Below are 26769 nucleotides of genomic sequence, written 5' to 3'. Positions count from 1 at the left end.
GGTGTGGCCCACCAAATCGTTTTGGCAGGGCAGGAAGCAGGACTTTTAAAGATGAGTAAAGTACATCCTGCCGCTTTTCCTGTTGTGCCGCTGAGCTGTTGCTTTGAAACCCCTAATAGTTCTAGATTTCTTACTGTTAAGGAATAATGCTTATACTACTGAACATTTAATGTTAAAAATAGAATTGTGTATAAAATAAGCATATTAATGTCCCATTTTTCAATTGTGGTTTACGGTCCAATTCTCAAAGTGGTTTACATAGCAAAATAAATGAAGCTAGCTGGCCCGGGTGCAGAGCATCTGCACCTCTAGTTCTGCCTTCCGCCCCCTTAATTCTCAGCCCTGCCTGCATTTTCTCTCTTCGGCCAGCCACTGGCACTGCCAACTGCTTCCTTCCCCCTCCGCCCACTCTCCTTCTGGCTACCGCTTTCTCTCCCTCTCCGCCCACCTGCCCGTTGCCTTTTCTTCCCTGCAGCCACTGTCACTTTCCTCTCCCCCTCCCAGCAGCTTGCTTGTGAACTCTTGAGAGAGCTGCCACATACGTGATTAGCCACGGGTACACCATAGAGAGTTATATATAGAGATAATGGTTCCCTATTGCCAACATAAAAGGAAATGTCAAGCGACTATTGGAAGCAATGGAATGAATAGGGACAGTTGCTTCCCCCCCTTCTCAATCCAAGAGCCATCACTTTAAAAGGTGTGTTTTGACCCAGTTAGCAGGGGTCAATATATACTCTTATATAGTATAAACTGGTAACAGTTAGTAATGCTGCCGAACATTATCTGAGTAGAGCTTGCAAGTCGAATCCAGAGAGTTTAATAATGTTCACCACAAATACAAATTGAGTATTATGCCTCAGAAGTCCTTCAGTTCAGATTTTTATCCAGGCTTGATAAACATACTAGATACATCTTTACTTTTAGAGGAACTTAAGCTCTGCCTCTCGCACATGCATGCATGCCTGCACACACGTGTGTTGCTACATGGCAGAATAATAATATAGATTTATTTTTTGATGTAAACTGCTTTGGAAACTTCTGTTGAGAAGTGGCATATAAGTAGTAACAGTAGAAGAATTTCAGGTCTTCTTTTCCCCCTCCCTGGCCCACTGCAATGGCTCCATGACAGGTGAAAAGAGCTGTTGGAATTGATGTTTCTTCCAGGGCTACTATATTGTCCAGTAGCTCTGAAAATATTGTAGCTCCTAAAGTTCCTTGCACAGCCACTGCAGCACGTCAGATATCAGGGAGAGGAGAATGTCCCTCCACTCTCCTGCTGCTTTCACTGGAGCAACAAGAAAGCTAAGCAGGAGGCAGGCAAGGAAGAAGGATATTGGGCATTTTTGTGAAGCTGCATGATAGGCCTGGAATTGGGCTTGAAAAAAATCTAGCTGTTTTCTAAGCTGCAGGGGAAATGGTTGTTTTTGCAAGACTTGAGCATGACTAGGCATCTGCCCATCACAAATTATAATCCCAATCAAGGCAGATTAGTCAGAATGCCACATTCTGAACTATTAAAGTTGTTGAAAATGTCTAGTGACTGTCACAAGATCTGCTTGGAACAGAAGCCTTTGAGGGAAGAAATGCTAAAACACTTCACATTAATAGGCTTTTTCATATTTTTATACACACACACACACATATATATATATAGAGAGAGAGAGAGAGAGAGAAAGCGAGCGCTATTCAAACCAAGAGGATGATGATGATGAATATACCACTATCAAGAAAATGTGAAATATATGTGACCTTTAAAAACTGTAAAGACTGATGATATAGATTTTAAGCATAAAAATAAGTTACCAAATAACAAGTAGCAAATATTTCATCTTGACCAGCTCTGGAAGACGCAGCAAAATTCTTAAAATAAAATCTATGTTCAGGTCCATTAAGAAGAAATAAATAAACATATGTTCCTACCACTCCTCCAGACATGTATATTAAAACTGTAAGGCTTTTGTGGAAGGAAAATGTTAAACTGTTCAAGAGTGCATGCCTATCAGAAGCACTTGGTAGTTCTCTGCTCCTACATACATGCGTGTGGTACAAGTTACACCGCAGTTTCATATATGAGTGGGTGGTCTCACATGTAACATGGCAAGTACGGCTTGATGCTGGTTACAGATGCCAGGTTGGGAACCTAAGGAGGGTTGAATATGCAGATGTTAATGGGTTTGGATGGCATAGCCAATGCTGACACAGCCATCCTGATACCGGAAGCTGGTCTCCTGTGTGCGCTCCAGGATCTGGTGGTTCATGGCAACTGTGCTTGCCACATTATTTTTGAAGTTACCCAGTGAATGGTGCTGTGATTGTCACCTACATTTTGTTTTACATAAACTGCATAAAATGTTGGGGTGAGCAGGGATAGTAACTCAATGCAGAATGTCACTCTAGGGTTCTTGACAAGGTAATGCTCCATTTTCTATCTATTCCACTATCTCCTTGAGCAACTGTAACAAATACCCCAAAGCCTATGATTATTTAAAATTCACTAGCAAGGATTTTTTGCCCCTTCTCTTTTTTAAACTGGTGTTGAGAACCAGTGTTAAGAACACATCATGTTCTTAAATTGCACTTTCCTCCTCTCAGGTATCCAGCCAGTATGATTAGCCTTCATCTTAGAGGGAGCCCATGTGAGTGGAAGGAAAATGCTGACTCATCCCCTCCATGCTTTACAAACAAAGGATTCTCCCCCAAAACTTTCCTGGATTCCTGGTAGATAATATGCTGCCACCACACCCGATTATCAACAGTTTAAACACACACACCCCAGACTTGGGTGAAATTCCAGGGAGACGCTCTTTCTCTTACTATTAGAAAAATACAAAAACCTTCCACATGCAAGTTTACATGTGGTGAGAAAACTGGTAAAATCGCTGAATGGAATGAGGCATGTTGCACCAGAAAAATCCCTTTCCGGCCTCCCCCTTTCCTGAGTTAAATATCCACTCCAAGAGACAGGATAAAATTGCAAAGAACAAAAAGAAAAATAAACTTTATTCAAAATACTACAAACAGCTTTGGTCTGAGGCTTTCACAGCTTTTAGTTACAGGTAAAACACTCAGTAGTTGCAAGAATACTTCAAAAAGCACCGCAGATGATATTCGGGACAGCACACTTTAAAAATCATGGTTACCCAGTTGCAAAGAACTGGAATGTAGGAAAAGACAATATTACCTTTAAAAGCTTATAGTCTTTTACACCGTCCTGGATGGTTGGGTGCAGGCTAGCATTTTCTTAGCTTAGCTGTGTCAGAGGCCACCTCTAGCCTCAAAGGCTGGATGCCGCTGAGTACCAGTTGCAGGGGAGTAACAGCAGGAAAGAGGGCATGCCCTCAACTCCTGCCTGTAGGATTCCAGTGACACAATTCACATTACATTCAAATTAAAAATATTATTAGTTACTTGTGGATCTATTCCCCCTGTCAATGGACCCATAGTTTTAAACAAGGATAGTGGCCAGAAAATGGGTTCTGTCCCTGCTCAATCACTGGAGTGCATGCCAGCTCAGTGGCAGCTGGTGCCTCCTGGGACTGGGTGGGTGCCAGGCAGGGCAGGAGGTGGGCAGAGCCAAACTGGGCGGCACAGGGGTGGAGCAACTAAATCCCCCCAAAACCCTAACTCCTGTGGGCATATAGAAAGTAAAGGTAAAGTTGTGCCATTGAGTCGGTGTCAACTCCTGGCAATCACAGAGCCATGTGGTTTTCTTTGATAGAATACAGGAGGGGTTTACCATTGCCTCCTCCCACCACAATTTGAGATGATGCCTTTCAGCATCTTCCTATATTGCTCCTGCCCGATATAGGAGTTTCCCATAGTCTGGGAAACATACCAGCGGGGATTCGAACCAGCAACCCCTTGCTCCGTAGGCAGGTTACTTCCCCGCTGTGCCATTAGGTGGCTTGGGCATATAGAAGTGGATGCTAAAAAATTCCCCCACCTCTCTTCCCAGCAGCTCCCTGAAAGGTTGCTTTTGGGGGCTGTAGGAACCTTGGGAACAAGTTGGGATGGGACAGGGGAAGATGAAGGGGACACTCCTCAAAACCAATGCAGGAATATTTCACAGATGACCTTATTAGGTATGTGTATTTCCAACATACTGTATATTAGCAACATGCCCTTCACAATAAGAACCAGCTCCTGCAATAAAATAAAAGTTTAAGGACAAAACACATAAATACATTATTTGCACAAATTGGAGGAGGAGCACTGTTCCAAAAAGAAGAAGAATGGCAGCTCCTTTAAAGTCTTTGATAAAAAGCAATGTTCCACAGGTGCAGTTTCCCTAACTCTTAATGTTTACACTACACATTTTAAGCCACATTCAAACCTGTTTAATCACCATGGTCCCTCACCACCCAGGCACTGGGAGCTGCAGTTCTTTGATGAAAGGGCTCTAATAGAGGCTTCTCGGCATTTGCACAAAATTGCAGTTCCCATTGTTTGTTTGTTTGTTTTGGAGGGTCAGGAGGCCCAAAATGATCAAAGCGGTTTCAAACTAGTTTAAATGTGTGGTCCATTCCCTTTTGGAATATGATCACCATAGCACAGCCCACCACATAACCCTTCTCATTCACTAGCCAAATTACTCTGCATCTCTCTTTAACAAGCCTCCAAGTCGAGATCTACTGTGGAAGGTAGACAAAATAGGTGAGTGATCCATTTTTAATGTAAATGCAGAAGCCCTTAATGATGTCTGAAGAACTGTTAAGGAGGCAGGAGAGAACAATATGCAACTCAAAAGGGGAAAACATTCCTCTAGTCTTCAGAAGGGAACTATCAAATTTGGGCTAACAGGCTGAAAGATTTACTACAAATTAATTAGGAAAAGTAGAAATCCTCAAGACCAACAGTTGCTAAATGTTAAATACTGTATTGGCAGTTATAAAAGCTACAAAGCAAAGCTAGCCATCCACCATTTTAAGTAGATGGAAATTATTCGTTTTGAGTGGGGGGCAGGGAGCAAAGCTGGCATATTAATTCATAGGGATAGAAGGAGCTTTTGCAAAGGGTTCATGCAATTGATATTTACTTTAGGAACGTATTGCAAACACTGAGCAACTGCCTTGAGGGGTAGCTTGGTTTTTGAATGTAAGAAAAACTCTCATATACAAACAAGTTAAAGCACATTCATTCAGGGCAGACTGAGACAAATTTCAAGGGTACAACAAATATACTGTTGTCCAGTCCTATATTAACAATGGAGTTTGTTTCTTTGCTGAACATCTTATTTTCAAGTCCATTCCTCACACAATGCAGGAGCAACTGTTCCTACAAACACTGCAGTGCTAAACAAAATGGCGATTCCTGCTCTTTTTGTCTTGCCTCTCTCAAAATAGACGGCCCTCCCCTCTGGCCACTCTGATTGGCTGATAGGGTAGTCAATCCACACAATTCCTCCTATTAGGTCATTTCAAGGTTGTTTCAAGCTCTGCCCACTTTATGAAAACAAAGGCAGGCCTTTTCATTGGCTGCTGCCTCATCAATATTTAAATGAAGGGAAGAATACTGTCCAACCTTTTCAATAGGAGCCTGCTACCTATGTAAATGCTGCTGGGCAGGCAAGCTGCAGGCAGGGAAGTGTAGAGGGCAGTCACACACAGAGGGCAGTGTAGAGGGCAGTCACACACAGAGTGTAGAGGGCAGTCACACACAGAGGCAGTGAGTTACCAAAAATGGTGGTGGCATTGAAATTTTTGGAGGGCGCCACCCACTTTGCCCTAAGCGAAGAACCTCCCCTGTGCCAGCCCCAAACAAATGCCAAATCCTCTCCTCTCCCCAAATTACCATTGCTTCCAGGATGTAATGCTAGGCATGCTTATATAGGAGTAAGCCTCACTGGGCACACCATGGGACATATTTCTGAGAAAACATGCATAGGATGGTGATGTAAGGCAGTTCCCAGCTCCTGTGTTGCTGCAGGATACCTGAGGTCCAGTCAAACAATCCCTGTGGGCTGAATCCGGCCCCCAGGCCTTATGTTGTGCAGGCCTGCTTTAGGGGAAAGGAGAGGCTATTACTGGCTGATTGTTACAAGTACATTCCCCCGATGAATGAAAACCCCAGGAAATGTTGCAAGAGATTCCTGAGCAAGGAACATATTGCGAGCAAACCCTTCTCTTTCTGAAAAAGGACACTTGTTGCAGTTCACATTTCTATGCTACTAATCAAGACTCATTTTGAAATATGTGGCTTTAACTTCTTTAGAAGTTCATCATTTAGCCAGAGATGGAATGCTACTGTTGTTCACCATACTTGCCTGAAATTATTTCTATTAACATTTTGTTAATTTATAGTGAATTACTAGTGATAGTAAGTACTACCAACTGTGTCAACAAGTGTGTGGATCAAGGTGATCCAGTTGACATCGTATACCTGGATTTCCAAAAAGCTTTTTATTTATTTATTTATTATTAAAACTTTTATACTGCCCTTCCAAAAGGCTCAGGGCGGTTTACATTAAAAGAAAGACAAAGTTCCTCATCAAAGACTCCTGAGAAAACTTAGCAGCAATGGAATAAGGGGACAAGTACATGTGTGGATTACTAACTGGTTGAAGGACAGGAAACAGTGGGTAGGGATAAATGGAGAGTTTTCGCAATCAAGGGAAGTAAGAAGTGGGGTCCCCCAGGGTACTGGGGATTGGTGCTTTTTAATTTATTCATAATTTAATTTAAGTACTGGGATCGGTGCATAAATGATCTAGAAATAGGGGTAAGCAGTGAGGTGGCCAAATTTGCAGATGATGCCAAACTCATTCGGGCAGTGAAATCCAAAACGGATTGTGAGGAGCTCCAAAAGGATCTCTCCAAACTGGGTGAGTGGGTAATAAAATGGCAAATGCAGATCAATGTTGGCAAGTGTAAAGTGATACACATTGGGACAAAAAACCCCAACCTCAAGTATACATTGATGGGATCTGAGCTGTTGGTGACTGACCAGGAGAGGGATCTCGGGGTTGTGGTGGACAGCTTGTTGAAAGTGTCGACTCAATGTGCGGCAGCTGTGAAAAAGGCCAATTCCATGCTAGGGATCATTAGGAAGGGGAAATAAAACTGCTAATATTATAACGCCCTTATACAAAACTATGATGCAGCCACACCTGGAGTACTGCGTACAATTCTGGTCACTACATCTAAAAAAGAACATCGTAGTACTGGAAAAGGTGCAGGAGAGGGCAACCAAGATGATCAGAGGCCTTGAGCACCTTTCTTATGAGGCAAGGCTACAATACCTGGGGCTATTTAGTAGAGAAAAAAGGCAGCATTGGGGAGACATGATAGAGATCTATAAAATCATGCATGGTGTGGAGAAAGTAGACAGAAATTTTTCTCCCTCACACATCACTAGAACTAGGGGTCAACCCATGAAATTGATTGCCGGGAAATTTAGAACCAGCAAATGGAAGTACTTTTTCACACAACGCATCATCAACTTGTGGAATTCCACAAGATGTGGTGACAGCCAACAACCTGGAAGGTTTTAAGAGGGGTCTGGATAATTTCATGGAGGAGAGATCTATCAACGGCTACTAGTCAGAGGGCTATAGGCCACCTCCAGCCTCAAAGGCAGGATGCTGCTAAGTACCAGTTGCAGGGGATTAACAGCAGAAGAGAGGGCATGTTCTCAACTCCTGCATGTAGGCTTCCAGTGGCATCTGGTGGGCCACTTTGTGAAACAGGATGCTGAACTAGATGGGCCTTGAGCCTGATCCAGCAGGGCTGTTCTTGTGTCCTTACTTTTCAGACTGACAAGCACTTAATATTCCTTCTCTCAGTTTTAGATACGATAACAAGAATCTAAGGTGAATGTTTTGGCCACATGAGCAGATTATTTATATGAGGGAAAATGATAAACATGTGTTGATTCCAATGCCCTAAATCAATCTATGCCTTATTTGCCATTTGGAATGCATCTACATGTACATGACTCCAACAAGGTAAGGTATCTGCATTAAAAAGGATCTCCATGCAGGGTGGATTTGATTTAAATCAAACTGATTTAAATCACGATTTAAATCACTAGCAGGGTGGATAAAAATAAAAAAAATCCGATTTAAATAAAAAAAATCTGATTTTTTGGATTTAAATCAGATTTTTTTTATTTTTATCCACCCTGCTAGTGATTTAAATCGTGATTTAAATCAAATCTACCCTGTCTCCATGTGCCCAAGATTATTTCAGCCATAGCAGCACTACCCTTTCCTTTCAGTGTCTGTGACATGAAACTATTTTTATGCACTGTGTGTCTAGCACAATCTACATGTATAAACTGAGTCCAAATAATTTATAGTAAGGGGGTATGCACTATAGTATATCATTTTTACTAGGAGGAGGAGGAGCCGCCGCCGCCGCCAAGACTATTTATGTAATACATTTGTATACCACCTGTTACAGAAATCTCAAGGTGGTTTAAAAAAACAAACAAAAATTTAAAGACATTAAAACATGTATAAAATTCAAACTAAAAGAAATCAGTAAAAATTCAACCAGAAGTCTGGCTAAAGAGCTGCATCTTCAGTCTTTTCCTAAAAGCTAGGAGAGCTGGTCTTGTGGTAGCAAGCACGTCTTGTCCCCTTAGCTAAGCAGGGTCCACCCTGGTTGCATATGAATGGGAGACTAGAACTGCGAGCACTGTAAAATATTCCCCTCAGGGGGTGGAGCCGCTCTGAGATGAGCAGAAGGTTCAAAGTTCCTTCCCTGGCATTTCCAAGATAGAGCTGAGAGAGATTCCTGCCTGCAACCTTGGAGAAGCTGCTGCCAGTCTGTGTAGACAATACAGAGCTAGATGGGCCTATGATCTGACTTAGTATACGGCAGCTTCCTGTGTTCCTATGATGGTGCAGTAATCTCAACAGGAAATGCATTCCAGTCCAAGGGCAACTACAGAGAAAGCTTGCCTGAGAAATAGTTAAACAATGCACTAAGTCATGTTTCCTACTGTACTCTACTATAAGCATTATCACTTGCAACTGTACTTGCATTGCTGAGTAACAGTTTGTCAAATTCATTATCTAGCATTTAAATTAATTCTATCAATATTGACACTGAGCAGAATCCAGACTTATTTCAATGGGACTTGATTCTGACAAAACATACTCAGGACCACTCTGATGCTGATGGTGGCAGTGTATCCTCTTGTCTCCCCTAAGAGGATACACTGCTGATTTTGGGCACAGCACTGGGGGGGACGGACATGACAGCGGGAGGTAAGAGTGCCTTCTCTGCTCCTTAAAGGTAACCCTCCAGCCACTGAACCAGCCGTCAACTGGTTCATGCACATCCCTAAATGTAAGCGTCAGGAACTCATGAGATCATAGCTCCTTTTCCATGAACATACCAGAATCAGTTTTTTGTCCAAATCCACCTCCAACATGTAAGAACTGAATTTCAAACTCTCTTCATGAATACAGTAATGCAGTTGCATCCATGTCAAACTGGTACAGTAAGGAACACTTGTTTGGAATTTCATCAGTACAGTAATTTTTCCAGAGCACAGATGCGAAAAGAATCAGGAACAACCTCCAAGTTCAAGATTCTTCTTCCCCTCCACTGAGAACTGGTATTTTCAATTAAGAATACCAATACCCAAACCCAAAACTGTTTGCTTTTTGTGCCAACATATTAGATGAACCATCAACATATGGCTATTTTCTCTAAAGATTTTGAATACAGTCTTTGCTCCAAACAATTGTCTCTTTGTAAATAGGGTGGATGAATGACTAAGGAGTTAAGGGGTAACTTGAAGCAATTTAATAGAGTTCTTTTTTCCTTTTGAGTGACTGGAGTTTCAGCCTCTTAGAATGGAGCAAACAGATTGGTAATTTACTTTCTTTTATGCTGGATATATGGTTCATCCACAAATGTCCTAAGCATTCCTGGATATGTGCCTCTTTAAAGGTGATGTTGCTAAGCTGCAGAAGTAGAATGTATCTATACAAATATTAATCTTTATTTAATGCAGAAATATTTTCTTATTTAGATAAGCAAATTGAAGTCTTCAAATCAATTGGTGAATTACTATCAATCATTACCAAAGTTAACCAGAAACAATCTTGACCATACATGACATTTTTCATAATTCAAACTGGTATAAGCCAACCAACATACACCATCTGGAATATATCACTCAGCATCTGGCCTCAATTTGAGAGGCTAGTGCTAATGCAAGCACCCTAGGTTTCCTTTTTCTGGAAGTTACTACTCCTTAATAAAGATTAAGACCACAAGGAGCATACAGAAAGAGCATGGTGGGAGGAAAGGCGATATTAGCGCTCCGTCCAGTGTGTGCTGGTTTTTGAGAGGCAGCAAGCAACATTGCTCACAAAAGCCTTAGCTGTCCTTATGCTACCCAAAGGATACATTATTGAACTGCTTTCCCCACTAGCTATCATGACACTTCCACTACTGTATTCTTTTGAAGCTGGTAACTTTGTGAGGTAGTTTACCAATGCAGAGGAAAGAATTCTGTCAGGCAGATTAATTACCAATTTCCTGTTGAACTAGCAATAAAAACAGCAGGCATGCCATCAGTTTTCCTTCATATTCAAATATAATCAAGGCTGCCCTTCAAAAGGATATTTTACAGGCCTCTGCACATATTTGAGCTGTTCAACTTTACTATTCTGTCTGCAAAATGGTTCCTAAAGAGAGGCTTATGAACTTTAAAACAAATCATTTTTAGAGACTGGAAACCTTTGAAATGAGAAAATACTTTAGAACCTATAGAACTGGTGTGCCTATATGCAGAGTACCAGATTAGTCAGGACCAGAGGAGGATCAAGATAAAAGTAAAATTGGAGGGAGGCGAGAGGTTATTATTGGATTTTACGAAGTACAATTCAGCCTGTGTACTAAAAAACAATGGAGGGGAGAAGAGGCTTTGGGGTTGAAAAGTTTGCTTTAAGTTTTGAATCAATTCATGTGATCCTACCATTCTCCATGTAGTATTTTGTTTAGACAAAAGGATTTGACAGGCCAAGAAATAAAGTTTTAAAAGAGTGAAAAGAGCATATGTGCACTATTATGTTACAAACCTGAAGTACAAACTAACTTTTGCGCTTCAGGTTGCAAGAAGGAAGTGTACCTGAAACCAAAACCAGACCAAGAGGTATGGCAACTTCCAACCTTGTACAGCAAAAAGTTACACAATAATATTAGTTTCTTCCTCTGGTTGAGTTCCAATATGACCACAATACACCCAAGTTTAGAAAGACATCACAAGCCTTAGTCTGAAACAATGTCATATTTGCTCCTTATATTCCCAAGTTCAGAACTATTTTAGCTGGTTACACAGTTAGAGATATTATATATCCCCTAGTTTTATCTTTAACAGAGACTTTAGGACTATTTTCTAGATCTACACAGCTATTGAAATTTACTACAAATATATACAATGCATAGATATTCAACCACTAGTAATAGGTCCTAAACCAATTCCCAACTTGTATCAAGTTTATTTTGAGTCCCCTTTGGAATTTAAAATTTGTTTTTTTAAAGGCATATTTTGACACACATTTAGCCACAGGCTATACACGTTTCCTTAGTGCTACAGAAGAACTCCATCAAATCAAGCCACACAGCAGGAACAAAGAAATTCAAAAGATAGAAAGTAATTATGACATAGAGAATCTTACTACAAGAAATTCACATGCATCACAGGGTACATTCTGTTCAGTGGGATGGCATAGAATAAAGTTACATTGCAGATCAGTTCACTACAATGGGTTGCTATGGATCCTTACAACTGTTATAAACACTTTATTGATTTTTGGATTACAGGCGATTCAAACAGCTACATTTGTAACATCACAAATATATCTTCCCTTAGTCTGCTCTTCTCCAGGCTAAGTATACCCAAATACCTCTATGGGGAAAGTGCTGAAAAGGATTCCACTTTCCAGTACTCCCTGCACACCTTTCCATATGTTGCTGGAGCTCGGAATGACTCCGTTCCTTTTTTTCTCCACTAAAACTTGGAGAAGCACAGCAGTGTATGGAGGTGAGTAGTGGGAAAGGTCACCTCCATGTGGTGCCAAAGGGGCTGTGCAGCTATTTGGCTTTGGGTGTTCAGAACTAAATATTTGCACAAACTTACAAGCCAGGTCTTTCCCATTCTTTACTTGTGCATTTGCTTTTTCTTCTCTAAATGTGAGACTTTACATGTGTCTCGGATGGTTTGGCCCAACATCTGTGCTTGTCCAGGTTGGTTTGAATCTAGATTCTCTCACCTAAGGAGTTAGCTATTCTCCCTCTCCCAGAAAATTTGATAAGCAGCCCCTTTACTCCCTGCTCCAAAGGACAACACTGAACAGCACAGGGCCCAGGTCAGAGCCTTTCTACACTCCACTTGATACCTTCTCTCCAGGCTGACGTGGAACACCCACTTAGTACACCTTACAGTAGTATCATCTAGCCCACAGCTGGAAGATTTAAGTCTTCTGCAAGCTATTATTTCTTTGGCCCTAGCCTTGAGCACTTCCAGCATGTAGGCTATACTTTTTTGCTTCTAAGTCTTATGTTTCTCACACCCCAGGAGAAATTTCATGCAACTCAGGTTGTCTTCTGTAAAATATATTATTCAACGAAACAAAATGGGATCATAAGGTTTTGTTTAAACTAGAGGTGTCAGAAGTCCAATACTTTTGAAGCCTAGTAGATGCCCATGGGCTAGGCCCATCAATCCCCTTCCACTAGTTTTAATAAGGGAGGGAGCAGAATTTAGCTTTTAAAAAAACCTCCCACCATTCAACTCCATGCCACCTTTTTATATTTTGCATACCCAAATCCCTACACTTGTACCAGTGCTACCCCCAATCAACTCATTCCTCATCCCCCCGATTTGAGCATGCATCCCCACCAACCCTAGTCTGAGCACCCATCCCCCACAACCTTGAGCATCAATCCATAGCTGACTACCCCTCATTACTTAAGGTTTCTCACATGCCACTGCTTGACCTCCAGAATCTTCTCGCATGCCAAAATAGTTTGTCACCAGACTAAACCCTGTAATCCAGATCTCCTTTTCCACCGATACATGACCACTATTATGCAGTCTAAACCTCCCCCTTGGCCAACATTTGCAGCCAATTACAGATTCCATATTCCTTGCTAAATCTGAAGAATGGGGAAGAGGCTGACTAGAGGTATGCACTGGCAGTCATTTGCAGACCAGCCCCTTTTGCCTGATATGGGCAATACCCTTAAGACGGTTCAACAAATTGTGTGACAGGCTGCATTTTGGCTCCCAAAGGGTCTGCTAAGACTTCCTGACCTTATGTTAACATGGCACCCGCTTAAAAAAACAGCAACTCTGCTTCTAAAATAGAATATGCTGGTAGGCACAGGGCCAGGTAAAATCATTTTACATAGATTACATATAGGAACCTTCACAAAATTAAATATGAATAGAATTTTTTATTAACGTGCTTGAAAAGAGAAAGCAAAACTACAGTTTGACATTAGTAGGATTTCAACTTACTAGCCGACCCGCACAGAGCATCTGCACGCTCTTTGGGGCCAGCTGTTCCCCACCTCCTGCCCCACTCTCTCTTGCCCCCCTCCCCTCTCTCTCTTGTCAACCAGTTCATTCTTTAATTTCAATATGCCAGGCATAAGAGAGGAGAACAGCAGAGTGCATAGGATCTCACAGCCTGAGCCCAGGCCCTAAAACAAGGGTTATTTTGAACATCTGATGGTGACAGAAAGTATGCTTCACTTCACTTCAAGTTTTTCCAAAACACATCTGAGGCAGAGCTCAGCATCTAAATAATTTATCCTGATAACTTCTACATGTGCCAGAGCTTAAGCTCACTTTGAAGCCACAGCTGACAACACGGAAGCCCTGCCCTAAGGTTCGATACATAGAGCAGTGTTAGTGAGGATTAAGATGCTTTCTACACATATTCAGAGGTAACTATTTCATGCTGCATCTCTGACTCCCAGCATCTAAGTGCTGGCTCAAATTAAGTCTTGCTTGGCAAAGTGACTTTGGAAAATATTATGGAAATCTTGTGGTCTGAATGCAAGTTCTTATAAAAATAGCTCAAGTATGAAAATAAGGAGAATTAGTGACAGCAGTACTCATTTTTACAAGCTATGTTGCTACATGCATTCCAGGTTAAGTTTCCCACTTGCAATATACACATCATTAGCTGAAAATGAGGAGTAAGAGATAGCTTTCTCCATCTGGCAATGCTCTGTAAAAACTGAAATCACGCTGACAGCACAAAAAGCAACTCAGGCAATTTAAGAGATACCTATGACTCAAACACCTGAAACTGCAGTTTCAAGGAATATTTCAGCTACTGATTTGTTGATAATGATCCATGTAATTCAGCTTCTCTTACTTTGTAATAGACTAACAAGCAATCTATATCTGAAAAACATAGAAACCCACAATACAGATCTCGATCTCCACAAGTAGCACCGCTCAAACTGTGCTTTGAATTGAACGATGGAGTCAAACTGACATACACAAAATATTATGACACACACCAGTGTATCCCAGGGCAGGATCCATACTATGTTAGTTATGACTAAGTTCAATTGAAATTAATGGAATTTAAGTTAGTCATGACTAGTTTGTTTCACTGATTTCAATGTTGCGTAGTCATGGCAATTTTAGACTGTTCCCAATCTATATAATCTTATACCACAGAAGTTTCTCAATATACCAGTTATTTGATCATAGATTAAGTATTTCTAAATTTAGAACTAAATTCCCCTTTAAAGAAATCCCATTACTCCTAACTATTATTTTTTGTTACTCTGCTCAGCATTTCAATGTAAGTTCTCAAAAGTTTTAAAAGGCAGATATTCAAAGGAGACTAATATTTTGTTGAGTTCTAGTATTTTCCAATAAACTGCTACAAGCATCGTTTTGTACTGTGCAGTAACAGCAGAGTCCAAGCAAGAGGTTTCTTCATCCTCTTGGCCCTAGGATTGATGAGGAAGCAGCCAGAAAGAAGCCTGTTTGACTCTACATGGCACTGAGACTCCACAAAAAGCATTTGTGGATTATGAGAAACTAGCTGGCCCAGTAGAGAGCATCGGTGCACTAGTTTTCCTTGTCTCCCCGCCTGCCTGCTGATCTGGCTCCTTGTGCCGCCTTCCCCCACCCCAGCCACCCCACTGCCATACAGGATGGCAGTGGAGATGGCAAAATCTCCTTCCTGCCCCCCCCCGGGCTGATTTGGCCCCCCTGCCCCACCCCAAGCCACCCCATGGCAGTAGAGAGGACAAGTGACAATGGGGCACTAGTGGAGAAAGATCCTTACTTAGGCCTGCTGGCTTCCCAAGTGACAGGTTGGGACATTTACGGCCCATTTCAGAGCTCTCTCAGAGAGTCTCGTAATGCGGGCCCACAGAAGGAGCTTTTGCAGCCCCCTCCACTGCCAGCGTCTTGCCCTGTCGCCATATCCGCCGCCATTCCCACCTCAGATGAAGGTTGTACGTGCAAGCCCCACCACCGCAGAGAGAGAGATACTGAGGGGAAGAAAGGGCCTAAGCAGAACATCCTAAGGGCTTATCTGGCACCTAGAGCCCATCACAGCAAGAGAGATTTGAGCAGATTCCTGCAAGTATTTATCTTGACTGGATTCCTCATAAATACTAACCATACTGCACTAGCCCTCAAAATGGCTCCAACTGTTATCAGAGAGACACATTTATCCCCTTTGTATAAAAAAGGAACAGAAGAATTGCATAAAGTTTCACAAGACTTTCACCAACTTGCTCCTAAGCCAAAAATCATTAGTATATTTGTTCATAAAGAAAGTGAATCAAATCAATGCTCACCCTCCTGCAACTGTCCCAATTTAACAAAGACAGCCACTGTTTTCCAAGTCTGTCCCAGAAACACTTGCCAGCTTCCTTTTTTTTTTGCACACAAAATACACCAGATAGCTAAACAAGCTTCCCTACCACATTTGTGTACAAGCCTCTTGCTCTAAATATAATTTACCTTATGGCAATTCCAAAACCTATTTCATAACTAGGAGTTCCAAAACCAAGGCAAAGAAAATAACACAACACTACTTTAAATGCTATTACTATTTTTTTTCCTTCTGTGAACATTCTTGCCCAAAGTTTCAGTGCTAGGTGTGAATTAAAAGCATTTATTATTGACTAATTCATTTTGCTTCTTCAAGCCCACTGAGACTGCTTACAAGTTTACAGGGAAAAGGGATGAAGTGGTTGGTTTAGTCCAGGCCTGCACAACATAAGACCCGGGGGCCAGATGCGGCCCGCAGGGACTATATTACTGGCCCCCAGGTATCCTGCAGCAACACAGGAGCTGGAAACTGCCTTATAGCACCATCCTGTGCATGCTTTCTCAGAAATATGCTCCATGGTGTACCCAGTGAGGCTTACTCCCATGTAAGCATGCCTAACATTGCAGCCTGAAAGCAACAACAATTTAGAAAGAGGAGAGGACTTGGCATTTCTTTGGGGCTGGCATGCACTCCAGGGACCCCACTGATTGAGCAAGGACAGGACCTATTCTCTGGCCACTATCCTTGGTTGAAACTATGGGTCCACTGACAGGGGAAATAGAGCTACAAGTAACTAATATTTAATTTTAATGTCATAATGTGCTAAACATTGACTTCGGCCCCTGTACACCAAGTTGTGGATGGTTCCGGCCCTCCAGGGCATTTGAGTTGTGCAGCCCTAGTTTAGTCCTTCACCCACTCCCTTAACTTATTTGTAAGCATCATTTCAAAGATGAACTTTTTTTTTTTTAAGGTGCCTTCTACTTTGCTGTTAAGCTGTTTTAAAAGTGAGGTACAGAAGTCATCTCTATTTTTCGAACTGGATATATCAAATGAAGAAGGAGAAGCAGGTTTGATGCAGAAGGAAACTGTGGGATCCTCCCAGGTATTGAAACCCCTAGCAAATCGTCTCCTGAATTCTAAGTGTGTGGAGTGTATACTGAGCAGTAGTGGGGGGGAAAGAACTCTGTACATGCTCAGGTGTTCCTTTTCACCATATTCTGCGACTCAGCACAAGTATTGCAGACAGACTCCCAATAAATCTGGGTGAAAATAAGTCCAACAATATGTATGTGTGGCGGGGAGGATTTGCTTGACAAACCCCAGGTGCCAGGGAGCCATGTGACCTAGACTAGGATACTGTATTCAGAGGTAAGAGTTATTTAATAAAATCTTTATTTGTTCCAGGCAGCCCTGTTTCTGTTACAAGTATGTTACCTGTTAAGGGGATAGGAAGTTCATTGACCCTCCTCCTCCACCATGTCCTTCACTAAGTCTGGTAATTTTGTCAAGTGTCCATTGTTTGGCTCTTATATTTTTGGGCTGGTGACTAGATTCAAAGAAAATTTGTCAAGACCTAGCTTATAATGCTGGAGTAGGGCTTGTGAAAGAGTCAGCTTGTTTTTGTTAAGTGTTGCGCGGTTAAGAGTTGGAAAGACTGAAAACTAGGCGTGGATTATTGTTGTAGAGTAGAACAGAGTGTGTGCATTTGAGAAATAGTACATTGGCAATAGCGTCAGTATGTACTGTACGTTCTGAAGAGAAGTGCTGGGGCTTTAATCAGATACAGTACTACTCTGTAGAAATTAAGCCTGTACACCACCAGAAATATCAGATCAATGTCAAACCAATTTGGATTTAAATATGGCCTCCCCAACACTTCTGGAATCAATATTGGCTTGGAGCTGACCCCATATTTCACTGATAATCAATATCTGAAACCCCACCTTACATACGAAGTTTAAAAGCACTCACCGCCACAGCTCCAGGCCATCATTGCCCCCATTGCCCTGCCAACCATCACCACCCTGCCCCTCCAGCCACACACCCTCCTGTTGACCCCACAGCTCCTCCAGCCTGATGGCTACTCTTAAGGGCTGCACCACTGTGCTTGGCCCACTGCTGCTGCCAAACCCACTCCTCTGGGCAGCCACTCTGAAGGCCACACCGCTGTGCTGTCCTCACTGACGCTGCAGCTGATTTGGCACCTTCAAAGGCTCTTCTGTGCAGAAGAGCAGGGCCGGGGGTGGGGGGGACATTTTCAGAAGGCAAATCGTTTGCCTTTTTAAAATGGCCTTTTCCTTGCTCTTCTGTGCAGAAGAGCCTTTGAAGGTACCAAAGCAGCTGTGGCACCAAAGGCCTGTCACTCAGCAGAGCAGGGTCAGTGGCGGCGGCAGCCGGGTCAGTGCCAGAGGCCTCCAATGGAGGCGTGACGCGGCCCTGAAGTGTGGTTGCCAGGCACAGCAGGGTCAGCAGTAGCAATGGGGCAAGCATGGCGGTGCGGCCCTGAAGAGCCCCATCGGATCAAAGGGAGCAGCAGGGCCAGCATGGCGGCTTGGCAGGAGCAACAGAGAGGCAAAGGCTGGAGGCAGAAGGCAGTGGTGATGACCTGGAGCTGTGGCAGAGAGTCTTTTTAAAATTTGCACATAAGTGGCGGCGAGCGGGGGGGGGGGGGATACTGGAAATGTTTCATTTTGGAACAGCAAAGAGAGGCTTCTACTGGAGTTCGGATTCTTAGAGGCCCTCTCCTATCAGTTCCAGAACTACTGCCAGTACCACTCATAGAGGCATCATCAATATTCTTAGCAGATTTATCTAACTGCACAGGCCTAGTAGGCACTGCTTTCTCATTTTAAATGGGTGGTGAGGGGAAGAGGCCGTAGTAGTTCTGTAGTGAGGAAAACACTGCATATGCTCAGAGAAAACTCAATTTCTGCTTTAAAACATGGGACGAACATGCTCTAAATGTTATAAAGCTATGTTATCTGAACTCCTGCTAACTGAGCAAAGGGGCATGTTTTAAAGCGGCAGTTGTCTTACATTTAGCAAGGGGAGAGGAACTGTCCTTATCCAACTCCAGCACCGCTTCCCTCCAGTGGTTGTTGCTGGTGTCTACCTTATACAGCTGAACCTTGTCACCTGCGATTCCGGCACCCACGGTTTTGTGTATCCGCAGTCAGGCTATGGAGATCCAACCTCGTTATTCACTGATATGAAAGAGTTAAGATTTACCTATCAGTGGTTCCTGGGTGACCAGAAATGACCTCCGAGGGCATTTCTGGTCATCATTTTGCAAAAAGAAGCCATTTTCTGGCTCTCAGTTTTAACACCGCTCCCCCACCCGCCCCCGCTGACTTTTCATGGAAAAATTGGCAGATTGAGATGGACACCTGCAGAGCATAGCAAGGCACCTTCACTTTTTTCAGCTTTCTTTCTTGTTGCTTTTTTGCTCCATTTTTTCTCTCCAGTAACCCAACCCCGCCCCACCATTCCCATTGACTTCAGGTCTCATTATCTAAAGAAATTGGCGGGAACAGAACTTCTGTGGATAACGGGGTCCAGCTGTATTTCCACTTGGACTGTAAGTCCTTTAGAGACAGGGAACCATCTTATTTATTCTGTAAATTGCTTTGAGCACTTTTGTTAAAAAGCAGTTGTGAAGGAATGAGGCCTGAACCTCCTCTTTTTGTATAGAAGATTTTAGTATTGCAATTGCTTTGCTTACTCCCTATGTTAAAAAGTTGTGCAGGGGCCAAAGGTTCACAGCTCCTGTGCTACAATTTGGTTTTGGAGGGAGAAGAATTTTACTGGTTTCATTCTGGAGGAAAGAGAGGGTTTGATTAGATTAGGTATGGGGTTTTTTGTAAATGGATGGTACTTGAGTTGTTTTGGTTTATTTGAAAAAAATTGGAGAGAAAAATATATATGGAGGCTGCATACAGCAGAATTTTAGTGCAGTGCAAGTTGGAGAGCTGAAGAGCCCAAGTGAAGGAGTTGGTTAGTGTGTGCTGGAAAGAGAGCTGAGAAATCACTGGGAGAGTTGTGATTCTCTGGAGGACTAAATCACTCCTAAAGCAGTTGAAGCAACAGTCTGGGATTAAAACCACAGACCTGGGAAGGAAGAGCAGGACCTCAGGCTGAGCAAGGGACAAGCCAGGCTGGCTGATTGTCATTCACACAATCAAGAACTGTGTTCTACCCAGGCTTGGAAGCTATGTGTGCTCCCAATTTTTGGTTGTATAAAAGCAAGGTAGGAGAAAAAGCTACCCATGTTTTCCTCCTACCTTGCTTCCACACAATCACCTCTACCCAGGTTTTCCTCTTACCTTGCTTCCACACAAACAAAAATTGGGAGCACACATGGCTCCCAAACCCAAGTGGAACAGCTTTTGATTGCATGAATGAGCAACAGGACTCTTGGTAAGGACTCTGAGTGAGGGCCCAGTATTGGTGCAGGATTGATTGGATGCATTTTGCTCATATTTAATTTCTTTCCTTGTGCTCTTATGGTTGCTGTTTTGTAATAAATTTTCCAAAAGAATGATTGTTTTGAATTGAAAATTTTAAATCAAAGTTTTCTTGTTTTGAAGTTAAAAATTTGTAGCTTCTGTCCATTTCCCCACCCCACGCTTAGAAGCCTTTCCAGCCTATCTAACTTTGTATGAGATAGAGGTTTGGAAGCCTGTTTTAGCAGACCCAGCCAGGGTGGGTGGCGGCGGGGAGTCTACTTGATGGCAGCAGTGAAGCTTAAACTCACAGGGCTAGTTAAGACCAGGCTGTGACACATGGGGGCCGCATGGTGGGATCCATGACTGCAGTATATAAATATTTGTTGTCTTAGTAGTAGCAGTATCATGATCTGGCACCATCTACTTCCATGCACTTTTAGTTCCGCTTTTTATTTCTGGCACATTTGAGTCTAGATTGTTTTGGCCTCACTACTGTCCACCAGATCATATTGGCTACAAATTCTGTCACTTGACCCACTTACTCATTCACAGGAGTGTGACTATTTTCATCTGCAAAGTGTTGACATTATATAGATGCTAACAGTATCATCAAAGATTCAGCTGTTGGACAAGGTTAGTGTTCAAGGTTAGTGTCATACTAGCAATTTTGACAGAACAGCTAGAAATTCTGAAGATACTACTAATTTCCAAAATTAGGTGTTAGAAATATTATGCACAAGTCATGCATTTTCTCTGAACTTGCAAAGCCACTTTTCCACAAATTTTGTAGAACAGGAAAATTCTACAAAGGAAGCAAACTGTTACCTTTGTTGTAAAGAGGAGTGATATTCTCCACGATACAATATCTAGTGTGTTTATACAGAAGTTTTACTGCTTCCCTCTACATTTCCTCTCAGGTTCCACAAGGACTCCCAAACAAACAATGGTTGCTAAGACTTTTCTCTAAATGATTCAGAAAAAAGCAGGTCACAGAAAGAAGTTCAGAAATCCCACATTTGTGCACAACTAATGTTGCTGAAGGGGTGACTTTGGCAAATTACTTGGTACCATCAGCTATTTCAACATCACCTTTTGAATTCCTCAGTCTTTTACTTATGAGGTTTCTGTGTTGCTATTTATAATGGAACTGTAATTAACCAATTCATCTGAGTGTCAGTTTACAGAGGTCCATCAGTGAGAGAGTTTCACAAGCGTTTTATGACTTGTTTCAAACTGATTGGCAGCATGTTTAAGTATTGGTCAAACATGCAATGCAGGGATCCCCAGTAGAAAAAAGTTGAATTGGTAGAATTATCACATTGCTCTTATGTTTCTGTAAAGCAATTAAATTCAACAGTATTTATTCAATAAATCCATTTCAACAGCAAAAACTATTGCTGTATATCATTATGCAGCCATGTAACAATACTAACCACTCTACAGCACAAGGGCACTGGCCAACATGTTCTGCAGCATTACGCTGGCATTTCCAATTGGCCCACACTGCTCCAGTAGTGGGAAGGCAACTTAGACCCCTGCTAATTGGACAAAGAGGCAATGTGGTGATTCTCTTTATTTAGCAGGGAGAGAGTAACTGGCCCTATCCACCCCAGTGCAGCACCTCCAGTGACTGTTGCTGGTGTCTATCTTATGTTTCTTTTTAGATTGTGAGCCCTTTGGGGAAAGAGATCCATCTTATTTTTGTATTTATTATTTCTCTATGTAAACTGTTTTGGAAACTTGCTGAAAAGCAGGACATAAATATTTGTTGTTGTTGCATGGTTTTTAAAGTAAGTTGTGCTCCTGAAGTGCAAGCATACAACTTGAAGCATTTGTGCACTTGCACTCTTGTGCAAGGCGACCAACACTTCCTACTATGCACAGAGCAGCACAGAGCAATCAAAAACACCAACATAGCTGCAGAACATGACCCACAGGAGAAATAAAGCTCTATGAGAATTTGCCTGTTAATATCAGAAAAAGGATTTATTTATTTATTTATTTTATTTACATTTCTATCCTGCTCTTCCTCCAAGGAGCCCAGAGCAGTGTACTACATTATTGAGTTTCTCCTCACAACAACCCTGTGAAGTAGGTTAGGCTGAGAGAGAAGGCTGGCTGGTCCAGAGTCACCCAGAGTCTGGCCCAGAGTCACCCAGCTAGTATCATGGCTGAATAGGGATTTGAACTCAGGTCTCCCCAGTCCTAGTCCAGCACTCTAACCACTACACCACGCTGGCTCTCATAGCCTATTAAAATGAAATGCTAAGAAGCTCGGTTTAACTTAAAAGGTCATAAAAACCATGTTACTAATTTCTTACAGTGAATCTGCAGAAATATTACTTCTTATCCCCAATTTCTAGACTTTCTGCTACAATTCACAGTTTTCTCACCCAACATTCTGAATTAAAAACCTGATCAGTTTAACTGTCATATGGTTTTCATGGCAGTTTAAGATTAAGTCAATGGAGGGACAACTGGACTTCATTAATCAGCACTCAAGAGAGTCAATGAGAAGGATCTGCCAGCTTTCAAGGTAGCAGCTATAGGGATAAGCAGGAACTACCCTGTTGCTAGCTCTTTCCTAACATCCAAAAGGCTGTAGAAAGAGGTAGCAGTAGTTACCCTATTTTCAGACAAATCAGAGCACATTCAGCCCACAGACTTCAGTGAGTTTAACAGACAATCCCTTGGAAATGTAGTTTGGTGAGGGGGCAAGGGATTGCTAACAATTTTCAGCACCTGTACCAAACTTCAAAAAAATGACCCCCAATTAACTGGGCACATTTTTTAAAGTGTTGATTATTTCTAATGCAAGGAGTTTTAAACCTATGGATAACAGGCAGCCTCTTATAAAACAACCATCCTCTCTCACTAAGGAGGAAATACCTCTTCCAAGATAATGCCTGTTAAGACACAGGCATAATTTAAATCTGATAGTTCATAATGCCTGTGAATATGCCATTAAACCGTGAAACATTTAGAGATGAAAGTTTTATGTAAGAATCTGGAGACCACAAGATGCATACTAACCACTAAAACAGGTTAAGAATAGATTGTGTAAAGATCCTCCTCCATTTCACAAGCTATTATTATTTAAGAATTTATTTATTTAAGTTCCCTGGGTCCTGCCTCCATCTCCCATCTCCTGATATCACTGACCCTTGACTATTCAAAGTTACATTTTACATTTACCTGTTTGCAGACTTATTTGTAAGAGAATGTTTTGGAAGCAACTGTTGGAGAATCATATACCACTAATCTCAGTTAATATCCAACTGAAGTGGCTATTTTCAAAAACAAGTTCAAATTAATTAAGAACTAAATAACACCACTACTTAACATTTATATCATGTTTTTAAATACCCCAATAGTTATACACAGTCTACTGTCAAAGTTTCTCCAATTTACCTTCCCAAAGAGATAGCTTTGACTTTCATTGCAGTCACTCATATAAAGTGTGCTCTGATATACAGCCCACATTTCTTCACACCAATTAAACAGATTTTTGCAGTGTCCTGCCTTCCCATTCTCATTCAAGTGTAATATGGGGTTTGCAGAAAGATCAACATTGCTATATTAATGCCCGATGTATATATTACCAGAAACGAGGTTCTGCTGCAAGGCTGCTCCCATGCCAGTCCCGCAACATATCAAACCAACAGCCATGCCGAGAGAGGACCAGCAACACAGTTGCTCCCCATGCCAGCAATGCTGGCTTCTGGGTGAGAGACATTGGCATAGCGAGTATTTATGTTACCGGTCCTCTGTTAGCAGAATTGCTTGCTAGATACCACCTCTGATCCCTATAGAGCACCTTGATGCAATGGTGCTCATGCCACCGCTAGCAACATATAAATTGGATCCTTCATTAGCTTTGCCAAATGTTTCGCAAAGCATGTCATAGGGATTGCAAGAGACCTACTCTTGACCAGACAAAACTCAAAAGACATAACATATGCATCAAACTGGAATTTGCTTGCTTTAGAAGCATTTCTAAAATATTTGTAAAATTGTTATGTACCTCAAAAAGAATTTACTACAATTTCTATATGCTGCAAGATAGATTTTCTACCCATTGTGTGGCTAACCTGACAGACTTACAAATATTTTCTACCATACTGCTGACACAAAATGACACAGGAAGTTATTCTACTTTGACCAGATCCAGTTATGCAAGAAAACCTCGATATTCATGGGGGATCCATTCTGCTCTACAACTGCGGATATGGAATCCGTGAATACTGGGGCAATGGGGATTGAGGGGTTAGGTTCGTGGAGGCAGCACCTTTTAAAACCACCACAGTGCAGCAGGGACGGCTTCAGAGGCAGCTGCAGCAGCAGGGACTCCTTCTCCTTCCCAACCTCCCTCCAAGCTGACCGCGTGGGCTGGCCTGCATCCGATCTCAGGCCTCCCTGGGCACGTGTGCGTGCTTAGAGAGGCCCAAAATGGGATGCAGACTGGCCTATGGGTCAGTTGGGACGCAGGGTGGGACTGGGGGCACTGAGAGGGTGGTGGAATGTATGTGGGGAGGGCACCAGGTTTTGAGAAGAATGGGAGGGCAGTTGAGTCCCCACTACTGCCGCCGTCATCCCGGGGATGGCGGAGGCAGCAACACGGACTCCTCCCTTCCAACTGACCGCACAGACCGGTCTGCATCCCATTTTGGGGCTCTCTGAGCACATGCTCAGAAAGGCCAGAAATGGGACACAGACCGACTCACATGGTGAGTCCCCACTGCTGCCTCCGCCACCACCACACAGCGGCTGTTTTAAAAGGTGCCTCCGCTGCCACCCCAACTAGCAGATACCCGAGTTCCACGTTTTTTTGCATATGCAGAGGCCGGGTGCCTACTCCCCAGCCGTGGATACACAAAACCCCGAGCACTGAACCTGCAGATAATGAAGTTTGCCTGTATATGTAATTGTCTAAAATATATCAGCAATGGAATATCAAGACAGAGAAAGCAAAACTAAGACAGCACTTACTGTAATGACAGCCTTACTCAGACAGATTGAGCCCCTGCAGCCGTATTCCGTCTCATCTTCAGACTTGTAGTAACTTAGTGTATTGTTTTTCAAGACCACCCACCGGTCCTGCCACCCATGGATGTAGTTGGTCCACTAGAGAGAACAAATGGATACATTTCAACAAGATGTAACAAGTTCTGAAAACATGAGTTGTTCTTCTATAAACACATTTCCATTTAAAAATGTGGAACTTTTTGAGCTTGATATTAATATAAATTAACATTAGCATTAACATTTGTATATTAATATATTAATATTAACAGTAATATAAAACATTTAGAAAGCTTTAAATAAAACTGTTGAATTTGGTAACATTAAAACTGGAAGGGAAATTCCACGTTCCTCAGGAAGAAGTGCATAACTCTAAATAATGGGGTCATTTATTAAGCAATGTAACAATCCCAAGCTGGAGATAGCAGATCTACTACATCTGAAAATGAATTCCTGGACCTTATGCTACATATATAATACACTACTGAGTGCAAGATCTGGACTCTGGCATACGGTATCGTCTTATAAATCTCAGCTTGCTTTAAAAAACCAGCAAGTCTATAACCCTCATGGAAAGAGAGAGAAAAGATTGTTCACTATCACAGACTGGACTCCAAGCAAAGTTTTAATGGCCCGAGCAAAGACTGGCTCCGAGCAAAGTTTTAATGGCTAGAGCCTCCGGGCCTTGGACAGTTAACTAGTTTCTTCCCCATAAACACTATCCTCCAACCCAATCATCCTGCTTTGTCAAGATATTCACCATGGAGAAACCAGTATTGTAAATATAACTAGTGTGTGCACTAATTAGCATAATTTAATCAGATTACATATGCTGTAAATGTTTCACCTTAGCCCAGAGAACAAGCAGTCAAGGCTAAGCTATGCGATCTCCTTTTCCCTATGAAAGATAAGTAATGGCATGATCCAGAGCAGTGCTAGCACAAGCCATTCCCCCCATTCCACCACTGTGCTGCAGCCCTGAGTCTCCTAAAAAGCCATTTCTGAGGGTTCAAGTACCCTCAGTAGCAGTGTTGAAGACTACGGGAAGAAAGCAGTCCCCAGACACTGGACAGAAACATCTTCCATCGAGTGCTCACACAAGGTATCTTCACCCAGTTTCCAGCGACTCCCTCTCCCAGTACCTGTGGTTGCATCCCATGCAATTGCCAAGGATCCATCAAGCTTTGGGAATGAGTTTTCAAGAGGTTGCAGTGGGGAGGAGTGACAAAGGATGGTTTGCACTAACTCACTTGTGCTAGATTTAGCCCCATAACACAATTCTCTGCAACATATAAAGTAAAAGTGTGCCGTCAAGTGGATTTCGACTCCTGGCACCCATAGAGCCCTGCGGGGTTTTTTGGTAGAATACAGGAGGTGTTTACCATTGCCTCCTCCCATGCAGTATAAGATGATGCCTTTCTGCATCTTCCTATATCACTGCTGCCCGATATAGATGTTTCCCATAGTCTGGGAAACATACCAGTGGGGATTCGAACAGGCAACCTTCTGCTTGTTAGT

At 42.3% G+C, this 26769-nt stretch overlaps 1 protein-coding gene across 2 annotated transcripts in view; it reads right to left on the bottom strand.

Annotated features, from left to right (window-relative positions):
- CERT1 (ceramide transporter 1) overlaps window positions 1–26769 on the bottom strand; it is a 112284-nt gene that overhangs the window by 76471 nt on the left and 9044 nt on the right. For both annotated transcript variants that reach the window (XM_053291195.1, XM_053291196.1), the window contains exon 2: window positions 25219–25353. In XM_053291195.1, coding sequence (XP_053147170.1) covers window positions 25219–25353 — 135 coding nt within the window. The remainder of the gene's footprint in view (window positions 1–25218; window positions 25354–26769) is intronic.

This window comes from Hemicordylus capensis, chromosome 2, assembly GCF_027244095.1.
Source record: "Hemicordylus capensis ecotype Gifberg chromosome 2, rHemCap1.1.pri, whole genome shotgun sequence".
NCBI lineage: Eukaryota > Metazoa > Chordata > Lepidosauria > Squamata > Cordylidae > Hemicordylus > Hemicordylus capensis.
Note: the sequence above shows the minus strand (reverse complement) of the source record. Positions and strands in the feature narration are given on the sequence as shown.